Source organism: Chelonia mydas, chromosome 1, assembly GCF_015237465.2.
Source record: "Chelonia mydas isolate rCheMyd1 chromosome 1, rCheMyd1.pri.v2, whole genome shotgun sequence".
In the NCBI taxonomy this organism is placed as follows: domain Eukaryota; kingdom Metazoa; phylum Chordata; order Testudines; family Cheloniidae; genus Chelonia; species Chelonia mydas.
The window spans coordinates 140,811,240-140,829,628 of NC_057849.1; the positions used below are offsets into that span (position 1 = coordinate 140,811,240).

The 18,389-nt window shown below is 46.0% G+C and overlaps 1 protein-coding gene across 3 annotated transcripts in view; it reads left to right on the forward strand.

The window, feature by feature from the left end:
* Window positions 1-281: 281 nt before the first annotated feature.
* Window positions 282-18,389, forward strand: part of PDK3 (pyruvate dehydrogenase kinase 3) — a 101,117-nt gene continuing 83,009 nt past the window's right edge. The window contains exon 1 of one of the 3 annotated variants that reach the window (XM_037901894.2): window positions 282-608. In XM_037901894.2, coding sequence (XP_037757822.1) covers window positions 503-608 — 106 coding nt within the window. In that variant the 5' untranslated portion in view covers window positions 282-502. Of the gene's footprint in view, window positions 609-1,172; window positions 1,348-18,389 lie in introns of those variants that run through there. The other 2 variants (XM_043537993.1, XM_043537994.1) reach the window with 2 other exon arrangements.

The window sequence follows — 18,389 nt, forward strand, 5'->3', positions numbered from 1 at the left end:
TTGCTGTGTGTGTGTGTGTATGTGTGATAGTCTCTCCCCCATGCCAGGAAAGACATGGATGTTGCTGTGTGTGTGTGTGACAGTCTCATTCTCTCCCCCTGCGACAGGAGGGACATGGAGGATGTTGCTCTGTGTGTGTGTGTGTGTGTGTGAGAGACAGCCTCTCCCCCGTCTGCCTCGCTGTTACACCCCTCTCCTGCCAACCTCACTCCCCCAGACCCGAACACTCGCCAGCCCGGGCCCGCGGCCAGGGGCAGTTGGCGCACGCGCCCAGCAGCGGGCGGGGCTGCGTGCGAGCGGCTGCCGGGGTGCGCGCGCGCGTCAGGTGCTGTCGCCGGGCGGGGAGCTCCCTCCCTCCCTCTCAGCCGCCGGCCCCCGTTGGCTGCCGGTGACAGACGGAGCCGGCCTCGCGGCTGCCCGGCATGACGGGGGGCGGCTGTGCCCCGGCCCGCGCTCACTAGCCCGGCCGAGCCGCGCAGGCGGGCCCGGGGAGCGGCGCGCCATGCGGCTGTGCGGGGCGCTGCTGAAGAGCCCCATCCCCAAGCAGATCGAGCACTACTCGCGCTTCTCCCCCTCGCCGCTCTCCATCAAGCAGTTCCTGGACTTCGGTGAGTGGCGCCCCCCTGCCCCCCCCGCGGGGGTGTCAGCCCCAGCTGCCCTCGCAGCGGGACCCCCCCGGGCTGCTCGGTCTCTCGGGGGGGGGGGGATGCGCAGCCGCCCGGTTGGGGGGGGTGGCACCGGCACCGCCTGGCTGGTGGGGTGGGGGGGGGCTGAGCGGGGTGATGCGTGTCGGGCACGTGCCTCGCCACGGGGCGGCGATGCGCCCAGCCCCGCTGTGGGTGAGCAGGCCCCTCTGCCTCTCGCCTCCGCTGGGCAGGGAGCGCCGCCCGCCCAGGTTGGAGGCGCCAGCGCCGCCGCCGCCTCCTTGCCACGCGGGCTCCTGCGTCCCCCGTGGCAACGGCCGCTCTCCTGCGCCTCCCTCGCCTGGAAAACTTCTCCTGGGTTGTTCCGGGTGCTCCCCGGAACCGGCCCCGACAGCTGCACGCCCCGGCTTGGCCTCCGAGCGGCGCCTCTGCGGCTGTGGCCGGAGCTAGGAGTCGCCGAAATACCCGGCGGAGGAGGGTTGCAGAGGCCTGGCTGGGGGTTACTGTTGTTACTGCAGCTGAGGAACCTTGAGAGCTGGAGGGGGTCAGGGGGACAGAGAAACTGGCTGCGAGGAGATGTCCTACATGAGACAGGGAAGAGATGGGGGCTACTTTTTCTGTGACTGTATGGGCTGTCTTCACTGCAGTGCTCTCTCGAGCTACCTGCGCTCCAGTTCGCTCCTCGGGAGTTAGCCTAGCTCAAGTGAGAGCAATCACATGGCAGGCTGTACAGAGTGACTGTATTATCTGCACAGAGTGCTGCATCCTCATTGCCTTACTGACTCAAGCATCAGCAGCAGCACTTGAGTGTTTTTTAACCCATGCTCCCTGAGTGGCCAGCTAGCTTGGATTTAAAGCACCACTTAAACTGAGCTGGAGATTTGTGTGTGTGAACAAGAATTGGGTGAGGGTCACACTTGAGTTGTGTCTCATGCTAACGCTGCGGTGAGGACAAGCCTTATGTCTGTGCAGGTGGTTGGTAGCAAATATCCTCTTCTCTTCAATTCCTTGAGACCTGTGAGTGGAGTTGTGCCTTTGACTCTAACTCAGTGTGTAGGGTAGTGGGCTTTCGTTCCTCTTGGTACTGCTTTAAAAAGATCTCTGCTTAACTTAAAGATGATCTGCAAAGAATTTTTTAAAATTGGGCTTGTGCTCTTAAACGTCTTCATTTTGTTCAATAAAGATCATTTGAAAGGAGTTTTCTCTGTTTGCTGTTTGTATTAGATATATCAGGAATGTTGAGTTTGTTCTTCCTTGCTTTTGATGATGGACTTCTGGGGCCTTCAGTATGTTCGTTGAAGGTATTGAATCCTTAGCAAAGGCTTCCTTTTTCCAAAACATTTATTCATGATTGAAGTTATGTAGAAAAAGATAGTTTTAAATAGTCTCATTTAAAATTCCTTCGCCTCTTAGACAACTTTCACTCCCTTGGCTGTTCTGATGTTCCCCAAGTAATTATAGTCTTTCAGGCATTTTCTAGGCTTGATTTCCAATATTAAAAAAAAAAAAGGGGGAGGATGAGGAAAAATGTTTTAGTTCTTTATACACAGTAAATAAGTAAAATAAAGCACAAAATAATTTTTTTTTTGCTGTTTATCTTTAAAATAGCCCCTGCTATATCTCTATTCGCAGTTGAAATTTCCTGTGACAGAAATATTAATTATTTGAAGGGAAACTGTCAGGTATCCATAATAACCCCAGAATTAGGTCTGTGTAAATGGGGTTGGGAACAGAATGAAACAACCTAAAATCAATAATGTTTTGTTGGAACTTAAATATTTCGATATTGTGTGTTTGCAACCCAAACAATAAGGTATTGTTCCAATACAATGTTCTTCAGCTACTACTTTTAGATCTTTCCCTGATTCCCCTCTGCGGACAACCCAGAAAGTCAGACTGACCAGTCAGTTTTCATTGTTAGCCTGTGTGAGTGCAAAATATCTTTTATTGGACCAGCTTCTGTTGGTGAGACAAAAAAGCTTTCGAGCTTACGCAGAGCTCTTCTTCAGGTCTGGGAAACTAACTCAGGCTATGTCTACGCTACAGATTACTTTGGCATAACATATGTCACTCGGAGCAGAGTTTGAATAATCCACACCCCTGACTGATGTAAATTATACTGATCCAAGCACCAGTGTGGACAGCACTATGTCGGTGGGAGAACTTCTCCCGCCGACATAGCTAGTGCCTCTCTTGAAGGTAGGATGTATTAAGCCGAAGGGAGCAGGGCTTTGGAGCTGTGCTCCGGCTCTGCTCCAGCTCCAGGCAAAAACCTGCAGCTCCGCTGCTCCGTGGGCTCCGCTCCAAAGTCCTGGAAGGGAGAGCTCTTTCCTGTCAGCTTAGGCCATGTCTACACTAGCGATTTTACAGCAACACAGCTATACTGATGCAGCTGTGCTGCTGTAAGATCGCTTGTGTAGCTGCTCTATGCCAACGGGAGAGTCTTCCTGTCGAGCGGTGGTAGCTATATAGGCAAGCGAGCATCTCCTGTCAACATAGCGCTGTCCACACCGGCGCTTCTGTAGGTGTAACTTACGTTGCTCTGAGGGGTGTTTTTTCACACCGCTGAGTGACATAAGTTATACTGACAAAAGGGCTAATGTAGATATAGCCTTAGAGCAGGGGTGGCCAACCTGTAGCTCCGGAGCCACATGGGGCTCTTCAGAGGTTAATATGCAGCTCCTTGCGTAGGCGCCAACTCTGGGGCTGGAGCTACAGGCGCCAACTTTCCAATGTGCTACAGGGTGCTCACTGCTCAACCTCTGGCTCTGCCTCAGGCCCCAGCCACACTCCACTCCTTCCTCCAACGCCTCCGTCCCTTCCCTTGAGTCTGCCGTGCCCTTGCTCCTCCTCCTCCCTCCCCTGAGCCTCCTGCATGCCACAGAACAGCTGATGGCGGCGGGCAGGAGGTGCAGGGATAGAGGGTCAGGTGCTGATCGGCGGTGCTGTTGGCGGATGAGAGACACTGGGGGCAGGGAGGGAGCTGACGGGGGGCGGGGCTGCTGATGTGTTACTGTGGCTCTTTGGCAATGCACATTGTTAAATTCTGGTTCCTTCTCAGATGCAGGTTGACCAGCCTGTGGCTCCGGAGCCACATGCAGCTCTTCAGAAGTTAATATGCGGCTCCTTGTATAGGCACCGACTCCGGGACTGGAGCTACAGGCGCCAACTTTCCAATGTGCCAGGGGGTGGTCACTGCTCAACCCTGGCACTGCCACAGGCCCTGCCCCCACTTCATCCCTTCCCACCTCCTCCCCTAAGCCTGCCATGCCATCCACCCTCCTCTCCAGAGCCTCCTGCACACCACGAAACAGCTGATCAGGAGGTGCAGAGAGGGAGGGAGAGGCACTGACCGGTAGGACTGCCGGTAGGCGCTGGGAGGGGGGTGGGGAGCTAATGGGGGGGCTGCTGACTTATTACTGTGGCTCTTTGGCAATGTACATTGGTAAATTCTGTTCCTTCTCAGGCTCAGGTTGGCCACCCCTGCCTCAGAGCATCTTCACCAGAAGTGCTACAGCGGTGCAGCTGCCGTTGTGTAGACATAGGGCTTGGCTACATTTGCAAGTTAGGGCGCATTAAATCGGCCCCGGGTGCCCTGACTCCTGACGTGTCCACATTGGCAAGGCACTTAGAGCGCCTGGACTCTGCAGCTGAAGCGCTCCTGGTAATCCACCTCCACGAGAGGCATAAAGCTTGCTGCGCCCCAGCTGAAACCCCTGGGAGTCAGTGTGGACAGTGTGTTGCATTACTGTGCTGTTTGGCCTCCGGAAACATCCCATAATGCCCTGAAGTCAAGTGGCCACTCTTGTCATTGTTTTGAAGGGCATGGCTACACTAGAAACTTCAAAGTGCTTTCGTGGGAACGGCAGCGCTTTGAAGTGTGAGTGTGGTCGCTCATGAGCGCTGGGTGAGAGCTCTCCCAGCGCTCCTGGTAATCCACCTCCACGAGGGGATTAGCTCCTAGTGCTGGGAGCATGGCTCCGAGTGCTGGGAGCATGGCTACACTAGCGCTTTAAAGTGCTCAGACTTGCTGCGCTCAGGGGGGTTATTTTTCACCCCCCTGAGCCAACAAGCTTTAGAGTGCTATAAAATGTAAATGTAGACAAGCCCGAACTTGGCTGCAGGTATACGGATATCCCCTTTCAAAGCTCTGTTTCTGATCGCTAGCATGCTTATCTGCTCCAGGACAAAGCAAACCATTACTGTGGAATGCTGCTGCTGTTTGTGTGTGTGTGTGTGAGGCGGGGGTCTGTTGCTTTCTGAACTTACAGGACAGCATGCTGACACACTTTCTGCCCCCCAAAACACACGGTCTCTCCCCCCACATACACACAACCCCCCCGCCCATTTGAAAAGCACACTGCAGCCACTTGCACACTGGGATGGCTACCACAATGCACTGCTCTCTGTGGCGTTGCAAGAGCTGCTAATGTGGCCACGCCAGTGTGCTTGCAGCTGACAGTGTAAACACACAGCAGTGTTTTCTCTGCTGCAGACTCTGAAGGCTGGTTTAAGTCCCAGCGGTCTACATCTGCAAGTGTAGCCAAGCCCTATATAGTCTGGGTGTTGTTGCTAAATACAAAGTGACCTGAAGAAGAGCTCTGTGTAAGATTGGAAAGCTTGTCTTTCTTACCAACAGTAGTTGGTCCTATAGAAGATATTACCTCACTCACCTTGTCTCTCAAATACAAGGTGAAACAGATTGTTCAGTATAAGTAGTTCACCTTGAATGGTCCCTTGAAATGTGTGGTAAGTGGCCCATTAACACCTGTCTAGTCGTAGGGAAGAAAGGGTGGGGGAGCAGTTGGGGAGGAGGTTGTGAGTGGGTTACAGATTGTAATAAGCCATAAATCCACTGGTTAGTCTCTAAGGTGCCACTAGTACTCCTTTTCTTTTTGTTTCTATTCAGTCCATGATTTTTAGTATCTAGCAAAGTTATAAATTTAAGCTCCCAGGCTGGTCTTTTGAAAGTGTTGTGCAGATTTCCTTTGAGGATGAAGACTTGTAGGTCAGATGCAGTGATTGCTATGTGAAAAGTGTTTACCCACCACTGATGTGGTGTTTTTATCTTTTATCATTTTCCTGTGAGAGTTCATTTGTACCTCACCCACCTTGTCTCTCTAAGGCCTTGTCTACACTGCCACTTTACACGCTGCAACTTTCTCGCTCAGGGGTGTGAACCACCCCCCCCCCCCCCCCCCCCGGGCTGCAAGTTTCAGCACTGTAAAGTGGCAGTGTAGATAGTGCTACAGTGCTGGGAGTGACTCCACTCCTGGGGGTGGTTTTTTTTACAGCATTGGGAGAGCTTTCTTCCAGTGCTGGTGCTGCGACTACGCAGCCACAGAGCTTTAACATTGCCAGTTAAGAGATACCCTAATATCCTGGGACCAACGCAGCTACAACAACACTGCATGCAAAAATATAGACTTTGAAAGTACTACCCTTTCTAAAGTATAACATAACTTTTTGGTCAAAATAACAATTTTTAACCTGAAGCTGTCCTTTATCCCTTTGTGAATTTTGCAAGTGTTAAATGTATTCTCACCAGTGTTTTTTTTTTTTAAATGTTCTTCTTTGAGTGCTTGTCATTGCCTGGGTCTACTCTATAAACTTGTGTTGGCATAACTGTGTTGCTCAGGGGTGTACACTCCGCTGAGCAATGCAGTTATATCGACCTAACTCCCAATGTAGACAGCTATATCAGTGGGAAGGCTTCTCTTGTTGACATAGCTACTGCCTCTCCAGGAGGTGGAGTACCTATGATGCAGTTTAAGGATAGAAGCTCTTGTCAGTGTAGGTAGCATCCTCGCTAAGTGCCACTGCAGCTCTGTAAGTGCAGACAAGTTCACTGTTGTGTTCCACTTCTGGTGTGCATGAACCCAGTGTGCTGGCGATCACAACACTTTAGCCAGCACTATCCATGTGTGCTCTTCATGCCCTTGTGGGGACCCCTCAATTGAGAGTATAAAGGGGGCTGAGTGACCAACCAACCCTCAGTTCCTCCTTGTCTCCTGTGGAGCCAGCTAGCTGTCACTTGCACTTGTGCTCCTTTTTACTCTTTTAGTAACTTTTATTGTAAATAGTTAATAGTGTGATGTGCAGCTATTAGTATTCAAGGTTATACAGTGTTCTCTCCGCCTTCAGTGATTAAGTTTTTTAGAGGATTTATTAGGGCATTCCTTCTAGCATTGGAAATCTCCCCTCACTTGGATGGGTCCTCCATTTAATCCTTTAGCTTCTCGTTTGTTAATTCTCCAGTCTGTGAAGACTGCTTTCCTTGTGACAATCACTTCAGTACACAGAATGGATGAATTACAAACCCTTGTGACTGGAACAGTTTTCTACAGAGACAACCTTATACTCAAACTATACCCTAAATTCATCCCAAAAGTAGTTTTGGGCTTTCATTTAAATCAATCCATGCACTTAGATGTTTTTCCTTAAACAACATTCATCCAAAGAGGTGCCCCTTTTTTCCTACTTCAGGCCTTAACTTTTTTTTTTTTGAATGGCTCACATAGTAACTTCCCAAATTTTAAATACAATCATGGCTATTGTAGAGCTCAGTCTAGAAAAATAGATTGAGTTATCTGAAACCCATAATTTAAGTGTTTTGGAGCTATTAGGCTAGCAATAGAACTGGGTTGGCCATTTACCCTAATTTTTCCTTCATTAGGGCTATAGTTCAGCATTAACACATTTGTGAGATGGATTCTGCAGTAATAAGGTTAAATTTAAATGTAGCTTAAAAAGTAGGGATGAGACTTTCCCCTCCTTTTTAAAATTACAATACATAAAAATTCAAATATCAAATAGCCACTACTTGGATTGGGGGGGGTGGGAAGGAACTCATCCAAATAATTAATGTCCTATGACTAAAGGCTATGGCTACACTACAGCTTGTTGACATAAATTATATCACTCAGGGGTATGAATTAGCCAACCCCTTAAGCGACATAACTTATGGCAGCTTAAGTGCTGGCGTGGACTGTGCTATGTTGGTGGGAGAGCTTCTTCCACCAACATAGCTACCACCGCTCGCGGGGGCTGGAGTAATTAAGCTGATGGGAGAGCTCTCTCCTGTTGGCTTAGAGTGGTTACACTAGAGAGCTGACAGTGGCCCAGCTGCAGCGATGCAGCTGGGCCACTGTCAGCTCTCTAGTGAAGCCATAGCCTTAATTATTTGATTTTGAAGTTAGCAATGTGTGTAGTGTTGTGGTTCTGGGAACAAGACATCCATGAATCAGAACCTATGTTTGTAATGTGCAGAAGAGCTAGCAATGAATGGGAAGGCAGACTGTAGATTTGTAGCAGTCCGTTAAGATATAACGCCTTGGGGGTTGGATTTTCAGACTTCTTCAAATGTCTTAATAGATGAGATGTCCATGTCTTAATATGAGAGGGTCTTATGGACCTCCTTCCCTTTCCATTTCTGTGGCAATTACAGCAATTGCTGATCAACATCCTCTACAGCAAACAGGGGAAAGATAAAGAATGAGCTCTCAAAAATGGATACTCTCATAAAAAAACAACCTTCCACACAAACTTCCTCGTGGCTGGACTTTACTAAAACTAGACAAGCCATTTACAAAACACACTTTGCTTCTCTACAAAAGAAAAAGGACACTAAACTTTCTAAACTACTACATGCCACGGCCACAGCAACGGTTCCCTCAACCCACACAGCAATATTGTTAACCTATCCAACTATGCTCTTAGCCCAGCAGAAGCAGCTGTCCTATCTCGGGGCCTCTCCTTCTGCCCCTCCACCCCCATGAACATGATACAGTTCTGTGGTGACCTAGAATCCTATTTTCGATGTCTCCGGCTCAAGGAATATTTCCAACATACCTCTGAACAACATACTAATCCACAGAGGCCTCCCTACCAACACTACAAAAAGAAGGATTCTAGGTGGACTCCTCCTGAAGGTCGAGACAGCAGACTGGACTTCTACATAGAGTGCTTCCGCCGATGTGCACGGGCTGAAATTGTGGAAAAAGCAGCATCACTTGCCCCACAACCTCAGCCGTGCGGAACACAATGCCATCCACAGCATCAGAAACAACTCTGACATCATAATCAAAAAGGCCGACAAAGGAGGTGCTGTTGTCATCATGAATAGGTCGGAATATGAACAAGAGGCTGCTCGGCAGCTCTCCAACACCACTTTCTACAAGCCATTACCCTCTAATCCCACTGAGAGTTACCAAAAGAAACTACAGCATTTGCTCAAGAAACTCCCTGAAAAAGCACAAGATCAAATCCGCACAGACACACCCCTGGAACCCTGACCTGGGATATTCTATCTACTACCCAAGATCCATAAACCTGGAAATCCTGGGCGCCCCATCATCTCAGGCATTGGCACCCTGACAGCAGGATTGTTTGACTATGTAGACTCCCTCCTCAGGCCCTACGCTACCAGCACTCCCAGCTACCTTCGAGACACCACTGACTTCCTGAGGAAACTACAATCCATCGGTGATCGTCCTGAAAACACCATCCTGGCCACTATGGTTGTAGAAGCCCTCTACACCAACATTCCACACAAAGATGGACTACAAGCCGTCAAGAACACTATCCCCGATAATGTCACGGCTAACCTGGTGGCTGAACTTTGTGACTTTGTCCTTACCCATAGCTATTTTACATTTGGGGACAATGTATACCTTCAAATCAGCGGCACTGCTATGGGTACCCGCATGGCCCCACAGTATGCCAACATTTTTATGGGTGAGTTAGAACAACGCTTCCTCAGCTCTCGTCCCCTAACGCCCCTACTCTACTTGCGCTATATTGATGACATCTTCATCATCTGGACCCATGGAAAAAAAGCCCTTGAGGAATTCCACCATGATTTCAACAATTTTCATCCCACCATCAACCTCAGCCTGGTCCAGTCCACACAAGAGATCCACTTCCTGGACACTACAGTGCTAATAAACGATGGTCACATAAACACCACCCTATACCGGAAACCTACTGACCGCTATTCCTACCTACATGCCTCCAGCTTTCACCCTGACCACACCACACGATCCATTGTCTACAGCCAAGCTCTGCGATACAACTGCATTTGCTCCAACCCCTCAGACAGAGACAAACACCTACAAGATCTCTATCAAGCATTCTGTACCCACCTGCAGAAGTGAAGAAAGAGATTGACAGAGCCAGAAGAGTTCCCAGAAGTCACCTACTACAGGACAGGCCTAACAAAGAAAATAACAGAACGCCACTAACCGTCACCTTCAGCCCCCAACTAAAACCCCTCCAACGCATTATTAAGGATCTACAACCTATCCTGAAGGATGACCCAACACTCTCACAAATCTTGGGAGACAGGCCAGTCCTTGCCTACAGACAGCCCCCCAACCTGAAGCAAATACTCACCAGCAACCACATACCACACAACAGAACCACTAAGCCAGGACCCTATCCTTGCAACAAAGCCCGTTGCCAACTGTGCCCACATATCTATTCAGGGGATGGAACATCAGCCACGCTATCAGAGGCTCGTTCACCTGCACATCCACCAATGTGATATATGCCATCATGTGCCAGCAATGCCCCTCTGCCATGTACATTGGTCAAACTGGACAGTCTCTACGTAAAAGAATAAATGGACACAAATCAGATGTCAAGAATTATAACATTCATAAACCAGTCGGAGAACACTTCAGTCTCTCTGGTCACGCAATCACAGACATGAGGGTCGCTATCTTAAAGCAAAAAAACTTCAAATCCAGACTCCAGCGAGAAACTGCTGAATTGGAATTCATTTGCAAATTGGATACTATTAATTTGGGCTTGAATAGAGACTGGGAGTGGCTAAGTCATTATGCAAGGTAGCCTGTCTCCCCTTGTTTTTTCCTTACCCCCCCCCCCCTCCCCCGACGTTCTTGTTAAACCCTGGATTTGTGCTGGAAATGGCCCACCTTGATTATCATACACATTGTAAGGTGAGTGATCATTTTAGATAAGCTATTACCAGCAGGAGAGTGGGATGGGGGGAGGTATTTTTTCATGGTTTGTGTGTATAAAAAGATCTTCTACACTTTCCACAGTATGCATCCGATGAAGTGAGCTGTAGCTCACGAAAGCTTATGCTCAAATAAATTGGTTAGTCCCTAAGGTGCCACAAGTACTCCTTTTCTTTTTGTCACAGAAAAGTAATATTCATAGATTCAAGGCCAGAAGTGATCATTGTGATCATCTAGTGTGACCTCCTATATAACACAAGCTACAGAACCTCCCCAAAACAATACAGAGAACATCTTTTAGAAAAACATGCATTCTTTATTTAAAAATGGTCAGTTATAGATAAGGCTACATTTTAGTCATGGGTATTTTTAGTAAAAGTTGGTCACGGCCCTGTGACCTGTCCATGACTTTTACTAAAAATACCTGTGACTGAATCTTACCTGCTGGGAGACGAGCGCTCCTGAAGACTGCTGCTCCTGGCGGGGGGCAGCGCAGGGCCCCACACCTCTGCTGGGGGGGCTGGCCCGGGCCCTGCAGCCACTCTGGGCGCGGGGCTGGCCCAGGACACTGCTGCTGGTCCCGGACCACTGGTCCAGGGCAGCGCCGGGGACCAGCTGCCTGGGGCTGCCAGAGCAGTGGCCAGTGCGGCTGGTTCTGGGGCTTCCTCACTGCTGGTATGGCCCTGGGGTCAGCCGCACCTGCTGCAGAAAAATTCACGGAGGTCATGGAAATGCATGGAAGCTGTGACATCCGTTAATGATTTGCAGCTTTAGTTATAGAGAATCCACCATGACCCTTGGTAAACTGTTCCAGTGGTTAATTACTCTCACTTACAAATGTATGCCTTATTTCCAGGTTGAATTTGTTTAGCTTCAATTTCCAGCCATTGGATCATGTTATACCTTTGTCTGTTAGACTGAAGAGCCCATTATTAAATATGTGTTCCCCATTTAGGTACTTTCAGAGTATAAAAACCCCTTCATCTTCTCTTCGGTACATTCAATAGACGGAGCCCCCTGAGTCTGTCACTACAAGGTAGGTTTTCTAATCCTCTAATCGTTCTTGGGTCTCCTTTCTGAACCCTGTCCAATTTTTCAACATCTTTCTTGATTTGTGGATAACAGAACTGGACACAGTGTTCCAGCAGAAATGCCAAGTTTAGAGGTACAGTACCCTCTCTACTCCTACTTGAGATTCCTGTATTTGTACATCCAAGGATTGCATTAGCTCTTTTGGCCACAGCATTACACTGGGAGCTCATGTTCAGCTGCTTATCCACTACAACCCTCAAACCTTTTTAGAATCACTGCTTCCAAGTATAGAGTCCCCATACTGTAAATATAGCCTATGTTCTTTGTTCTTAGATGTATACATTTACATTGTCATATTAAAACATGAGTTGTTTGCTTGTGCCCAGCTTACAAAACGGTCCAGATTGCTCTATATCAATACCTCTTCTTTTCATTGTTTATCAATCCTCCCAATTTTTGTGTCATCTGCAGACTTTATCAGTGATGATTCTAGGTCATTGATAAAAATGTTAATAGAGTAGGGCAAAGAATTAATCCATGTGGGACCCTTCTAGAAACACACCCGTTCCGTGATGATTCTTATTTACAGTTAATTTTTGAGATCTATCAATTAGCCAGTTCTTAATCCATTTAGTGTGTGCCATGTTAACTTGTTCTAGTTTTTTAATCAAAATGTCATGCTGTACGAAGTCAAACGCGTTACAGAAGTTTAAGTATATTACAGCAACACTATTACCTTTATCAACCAAATTTATAATCTCATAAAAAAGATAGTTTGGCAGGATCTGCTTTCCATAAACCCATGTTGATAGGCATTCATTATATTATTAATCAAGTCCTGTATCAGGCGTTTCATTATCTTGCCTGAGATTGATGTCGGACTGACAGGCCTATAATTACCTGGGTCATCCCATTTACCTTTTTTAAAAATTGTCGTAACATAGCTTTCTTCCAGTGTTTTGGAACTTCTCCAGTGTGCCAAGACTTACTGAAAATCATCATGAATGGTTCAGCAAGCTCCTTAGCCAGCTCTTTTAGAACTCTTGGGTGTACGTTATCTGGACCTGCTTATTTAAAAATGTCTAACTTTGATAGCTGATGTTTAACAATCTCCTGATATACCAGTGGAATGGGAAGAGTGTTATCATATGAGATGACTACATTATCTACTTTTTTCCAAAATACAGAACATAAATGTTTATTGAACACTTTTGCCTTTTCTGTATTACTATTGATAATTCTTCCATTTCCCTCTAGTAGTGGACCAATACCATTGTTAAGATTCTTTTTTGTATCTGATATACATTTAAAAAACTCCTTCATATTGTCCTTAACTCTGCTGGCCATAGTTGTTCCCTTTTGTCCCTTTGCTTCCCTTATCAATTTTCCACATTTCCTAGCTTCTGACTTATCTTTATTACTGTCAGCTTCCTCTCTTTTCCATTTGTTAATTTTTTTTATGTTTTATAGCTGCCTTCGCTTCCCCTCTAAATCAGATCGGTTTTTTGACCTTCTTCCCCAATTGTGGCTTTTTGGGTATCTAATAAAGTATTCTTAAACATTCCTAATTATCTTTCACATTTCTCTAACTAAAATTCTTCCTCCCAGCTGAAAGGTCATCTTTGTTTTCAGCTATGTGAAATTGTCCCTTTGAAAGCACCAAGTATGTTGGAAATAATTTTCCTAATAAGTTTTTAAGGTCTATCATGACTCAGTTTCCACACAAGCATTCCTTTATTAGTCCAAAGGCCACTTGTTGCTTACATCCAAAATGCAAATCTAAGCATATACATGCCTATATTCCATATCCTTGCAACATTACAGTTACAAGCACTGGGCAAAATATTTACAACAGGATCAGGTGGGGGAGGTACCTTCCCATTGTGGTGTGACTCAAGGGGGGGGTGTTAAGGAACGTTCTGACAAAAAAAACATAAGAAACCTTGGGTTTTTCCTTCACTGTAACAAACAACTGATGTCACTGCTGGTAATTGAACCTTAGCTAAGGCCAGATGAAGTTGTATTCTTTACCCTGATCAAGACAAGATTAATGACTGGGCCTCTTTCTTCAAGGCTTTCTTATCTCATTTTACCATATTTCTTCCTAACTAGAGAGCTAAGCATTTCTTTATAATAACCTAAACAAACCAAATATTTACTGCACCAGTTACCTAATAAACCATATTTCCTGTAGTTCTATGACCTCATCCCTAACTTAAATAATATAATACTGGTATTTCAAGAGTCACTACAAGTTTAACACAAACAATCCCCCCCAAAAGAAGGAAATCATAAGAAAGGTCACATGCTTTTGGCCTGTTACTCATGCTAATATCTAAACCTCCCCATCCAGGGCTTAATTTGTCTCTGCGCTTGCCGGGGCTGAGTAAATCTGTGAAAAGTGATATTTGTATGTTTGTTAATATCACTTTTTACAGCAGATTTAGTAGCTAGCTGGGAGGCTGTGAAAAGTGATATTAACATACAAGTATCAGGTTTCATAGCAGCAGACTTAACAGCTAGTAAGTCTTTTATAAAAAGCGACCAAAGAAGCAAAAGAAACAACAAAGAATACAAGAACGTGCAAAACACCTTATTTGTGTTTCTATTCTGTTCAGGTCCAGTAAAGAATAGAGACCACTGTACATTATTTTTATTGAATGTGCAAAAAAAAAAAAACCCTACGTAAGTAAATTACAATGATTCGGACATGTGTATGTTCATATTTATTTGTTTTTCCTAAAATTAAGTATTTTAGGAAAAATTTTCAGAGCGGCCACCAGCAAGAGTTGGTGGCTGCACGCTGCTGCCCGTCCTCCCAGCACCAGTGAAGGTCCCGGCCGCCGGCCTCCACCCGCAGTGCTCCTAGACCAGCCCCCAAGCACCTGCGGCCCACCGCCCAAGTTTTAGTTAGAGGTATACAGTAAAAGTCATGGACCGGTCACAGGCCATGAATTTTTGTTTACTGCCCTTGACCTGTCCATGACTTTTACTAAAAATACCTGTGACTAAAATACAGCCTTACCCATGACTAATGAAGTATTATCCTCTGATGGGGCACTCTTTCTGAGTGGAATAGAACAGCCATAAGAAAGCAGAATGGAACTTGGACTGAAGCTGAGGCTTGCTCTATACGATTTTAAGAACCAAAGATGGGAGCTCTGGGAGTAGGAAGGATTGGGTCTTACTCCCAACATCTGCTTCCTCCCATCCTCTGCTTGTGTTGTGGAGCATCTCTAGCAGAAATCGCACGACCAATCTGACTTCCTCCACGATGAATTTATTCTCTCCTTCTCCACTTTTGCCATCTTCCTAGGTAACCAATTCTGCTTTTCCAACTTATTGAATCCCATGTCCACAAGCCCAACTGCCTTTTTGCCAACTTTAACTCACTCCTCAACCCCCTACCCTCTTCCTTTCTCTCTGCACAGGGTCTCTTGCCAGTTTCTTCCAAGAGTAAATTGACAAAACACAACACGATCCCTCTTCCCTTTCCCTCTTACAATTTTTCTCCACCTCTCATCACAAACACAGAAGTTTCTCATCTGCTGCTCCTGGTGTAATCCCTCCTTGTGCCCCACTGACCCCATCCCATTTCCTGATCTCTCCTTTCCCCATTCTCATCCCCTTGCTTACTCTTTTCCTTAATTTGTCAGTCTCCTCTGGCTCTTCCCTACAAAATACAAGAATGCTTAATTCTCTCCCATTTTAAAAAAAAACACCCTTAAACCCACTTCCCTCCCAGTTACCAACCCATCCACCTAATCATTTTCATCTTTAAGATCAGGAATGCTCTGTTTACAATCACTGTTTGGAATTCCTCTATTCCAGTTCTATTCTAGTGTGTGTCTAATCTGACTCCCACCCCTTCTGCTTCACTGAAATCACTTTAGCCAAAGTCTCTGTGTTCTAACCCAGTGCTTCTCAAGCTATCTGATGTGGGGGACCAGCAATTTTTTTTCCCAGTGTGTGCGCAGACTGGCAGCCGATGGCTCGCGGACCGGCACCGGTCCACAGACGACCACTTTGAGTAGCACTGTTCTAACCAAATCTGAGAATCTGTACTCCATCCTCATTGTCCTTGACCTGTTAACTACTGTTGACGCAGTCAGCCCATGTTTTCTTAATAAAATTTCATCCTCCCATGGCTTCCATGACTCTTTCCTCTCCTGGTGGTTCTGCCTCTCTGATGACTTCTGTAACAAGTCCTTCAGAGGATCATCTTCATCCCCCTCTCCAACTTTCTCTTAAGTTTCCTCAGATCTGTGTCTTGGTCACCTTCTCTCTTCCCTCTAAACCTTATCTCTGACTAATCTCACCTGTCAACATAAATTCTGTGACAAAGACACAGATCTACCTCTGTACTCCAGTCTTCTTTCCTGTACAGACCAAACTTTGACATCTCCACATGGATGTCTAGCCATCAATTCAAGCTCAGCATGGCTAAAATGGAACTCGTAATCCTCCCCTCCAACCCCCCCACCTCCTTTTTCTGTCATTGTGGACACCATCACCATCCTGCCTGTCGTTCATGCCCATAACCTGGAGATCATTTTCAACTTGGACCCCTCTCTAGGACCTCCTATCCAGGCTATGTCTAAATCTTGCATATTCTTTCTGCATAATATCTTTGAGATACAGCCCTTCCTATCCATCTACACTGCCAAACTCTAATCTAAGTTCTCATCATCTTGTGTCTCGATTACTTCTCTCTGCCTTTGACAAATGCAATCATGCTGTGCTCATGTGCATTTAGCTGCTGCAAAGATCATTTTCCTAGCACATCACTTTCACCATGTCATCCCTGTCTCTGCATCCCTCCACTATCTCTCCCCTTATTCCATCGAACATAAGCTACTTGACTTCACTTTTAAGGCCATTCACAATTTATCCCCACCTTACTTTTCTCTCATGTGCTATTGAAAGGTCAGCTCTTGCGTCTTAGCCCTGGATGCCAGCCTCCATCTCCCACTTCTTAAATTTTCAAACAAGTACTTTTGTGCTTTCTCCCATACTGCACTTCATGCTTGAGAGAAGCTCCCTCTAAACATCTGCAAATCTAATGTATTCTCTTTCTTCATATCCCTCCTTAGCTCTCCTTTTCCGTGATGCCTACAAAAAACTTGACAACAGTTAGGCTGCTGATATGCTGAGACCTCTACCTATCATGCTGATCAGTATTACCTTATTGTTTCCTTGTACTCCCCTGTCAATCTGTCTGTATCCATCTATTGTCTCATCTTATACTTAGATTGTAATCTCTCTTGGGCTGAGACCATCCTTTTGGTTTATATTCGTACAGTGCCTAGCTCATTGGGGTACAGGTCTATGACTGGAACTCCTAGGCACTATGGCAATACAAATAATTAATAAAGATAATATATTAATCCCCAACTCCTAGATAGGAAGTGTGTTCTTAATTCACACTGATATCTTGTTTATAATCAAACTGTAACTCTTTCACTGAACTTGGTTTAAACGGTAGCTTTTTGCTTGGTGGCTGGATAATATATAAGTGCAGAGGAAATAAATATTTGTGCACACAAACAGCTAGCATGAATGAGGCATTGCTTGCATTTTTTAATCATCCTTGGCATATGTGGCACTGGAAGATAAATAAAAAGGCAAGCCTCTTTGTCCTGAAGACTGGATATTCTAATCCTATTATGGGGCCTGACTTTTCTCTTTACCTCCCACCTTCTTCATCCATTTATGAAGTAGTTGTCATTTGGGGAGATTCATACATTCTTTTATTGGGTACAATATGATCTCCAATTTTTTGTGTGAACCAAGACTCTTGAAACCTGGTATTTTGTGATGGTACTTTGTGATGTAGTCTGCAATAAAGACACTAAATTTCAAACTAATTTAATTGTGATCAAAATAAAGTGTTGTATTTTGAATGCCTACAGTCTCTAGAGGAAGTAGTGATGTATGAGCAGGGTTCAAAAACCTGCCAAGGCAATTGAGTTAATTTGGGATGAGGAGCTGTTGCATTTCTCAGGGTAAGGGGAGAGCTGGCAATCAGTGCAACTGGAACTGGTGTTGAGAGCAACCAGAGCCACTTCTCTTTTTATTGGAGGAGATAGGACACTGGGGATCAGAACCAGGTGCAGTAGAATAGCTATGTGGTAGAGAGTCCCTTAATGTTTTGGAGCTTGCGGCAGCAGCCTTCACATGCCTCCTTCCTCTTCTCCTTGCCTCAAAGCAGGGTGGGAAGAGGAGTGAGGTTGGAGGGAGGGGTGTGTGGTGTAAGGGAAGAGATGTGGCAGTGTAAATTAAATACATACGGCTTTTGGGGACCGCTGCATTGAGTGGGTGGAATAGGTACCTTTCACCCAGGCTCGTAAGTCATCCTCAAGCTAATATCTGTTAGGAAAAAATTTCAAATTATGTATCAGAGAGAACAATTCCAATTGCATTCTCCCTCTAATAGCACAGTGGGTTAAGACCACCTGTAGACTACACGTCAGCAGCAGCTGTCTATAGACTATACATTAAAGGCTGCCTAGCAATGTTCCCTCTGATTTTTCCATCCATGTGTGGAATGAATTCTGTTACGTGCAGCGCCAATACTGAGGTAATGTGTGGATGTGCGGCACCAGTACAAATAAACAACCTAGATTTAATATATATTTTTTAAAAGTTCTTAGGTATGGAAGAAGAGGAGAATATTAAAACAAGGGATAATTAACAAGGTACACTACTTAAGATGTTTAATATGAAATCA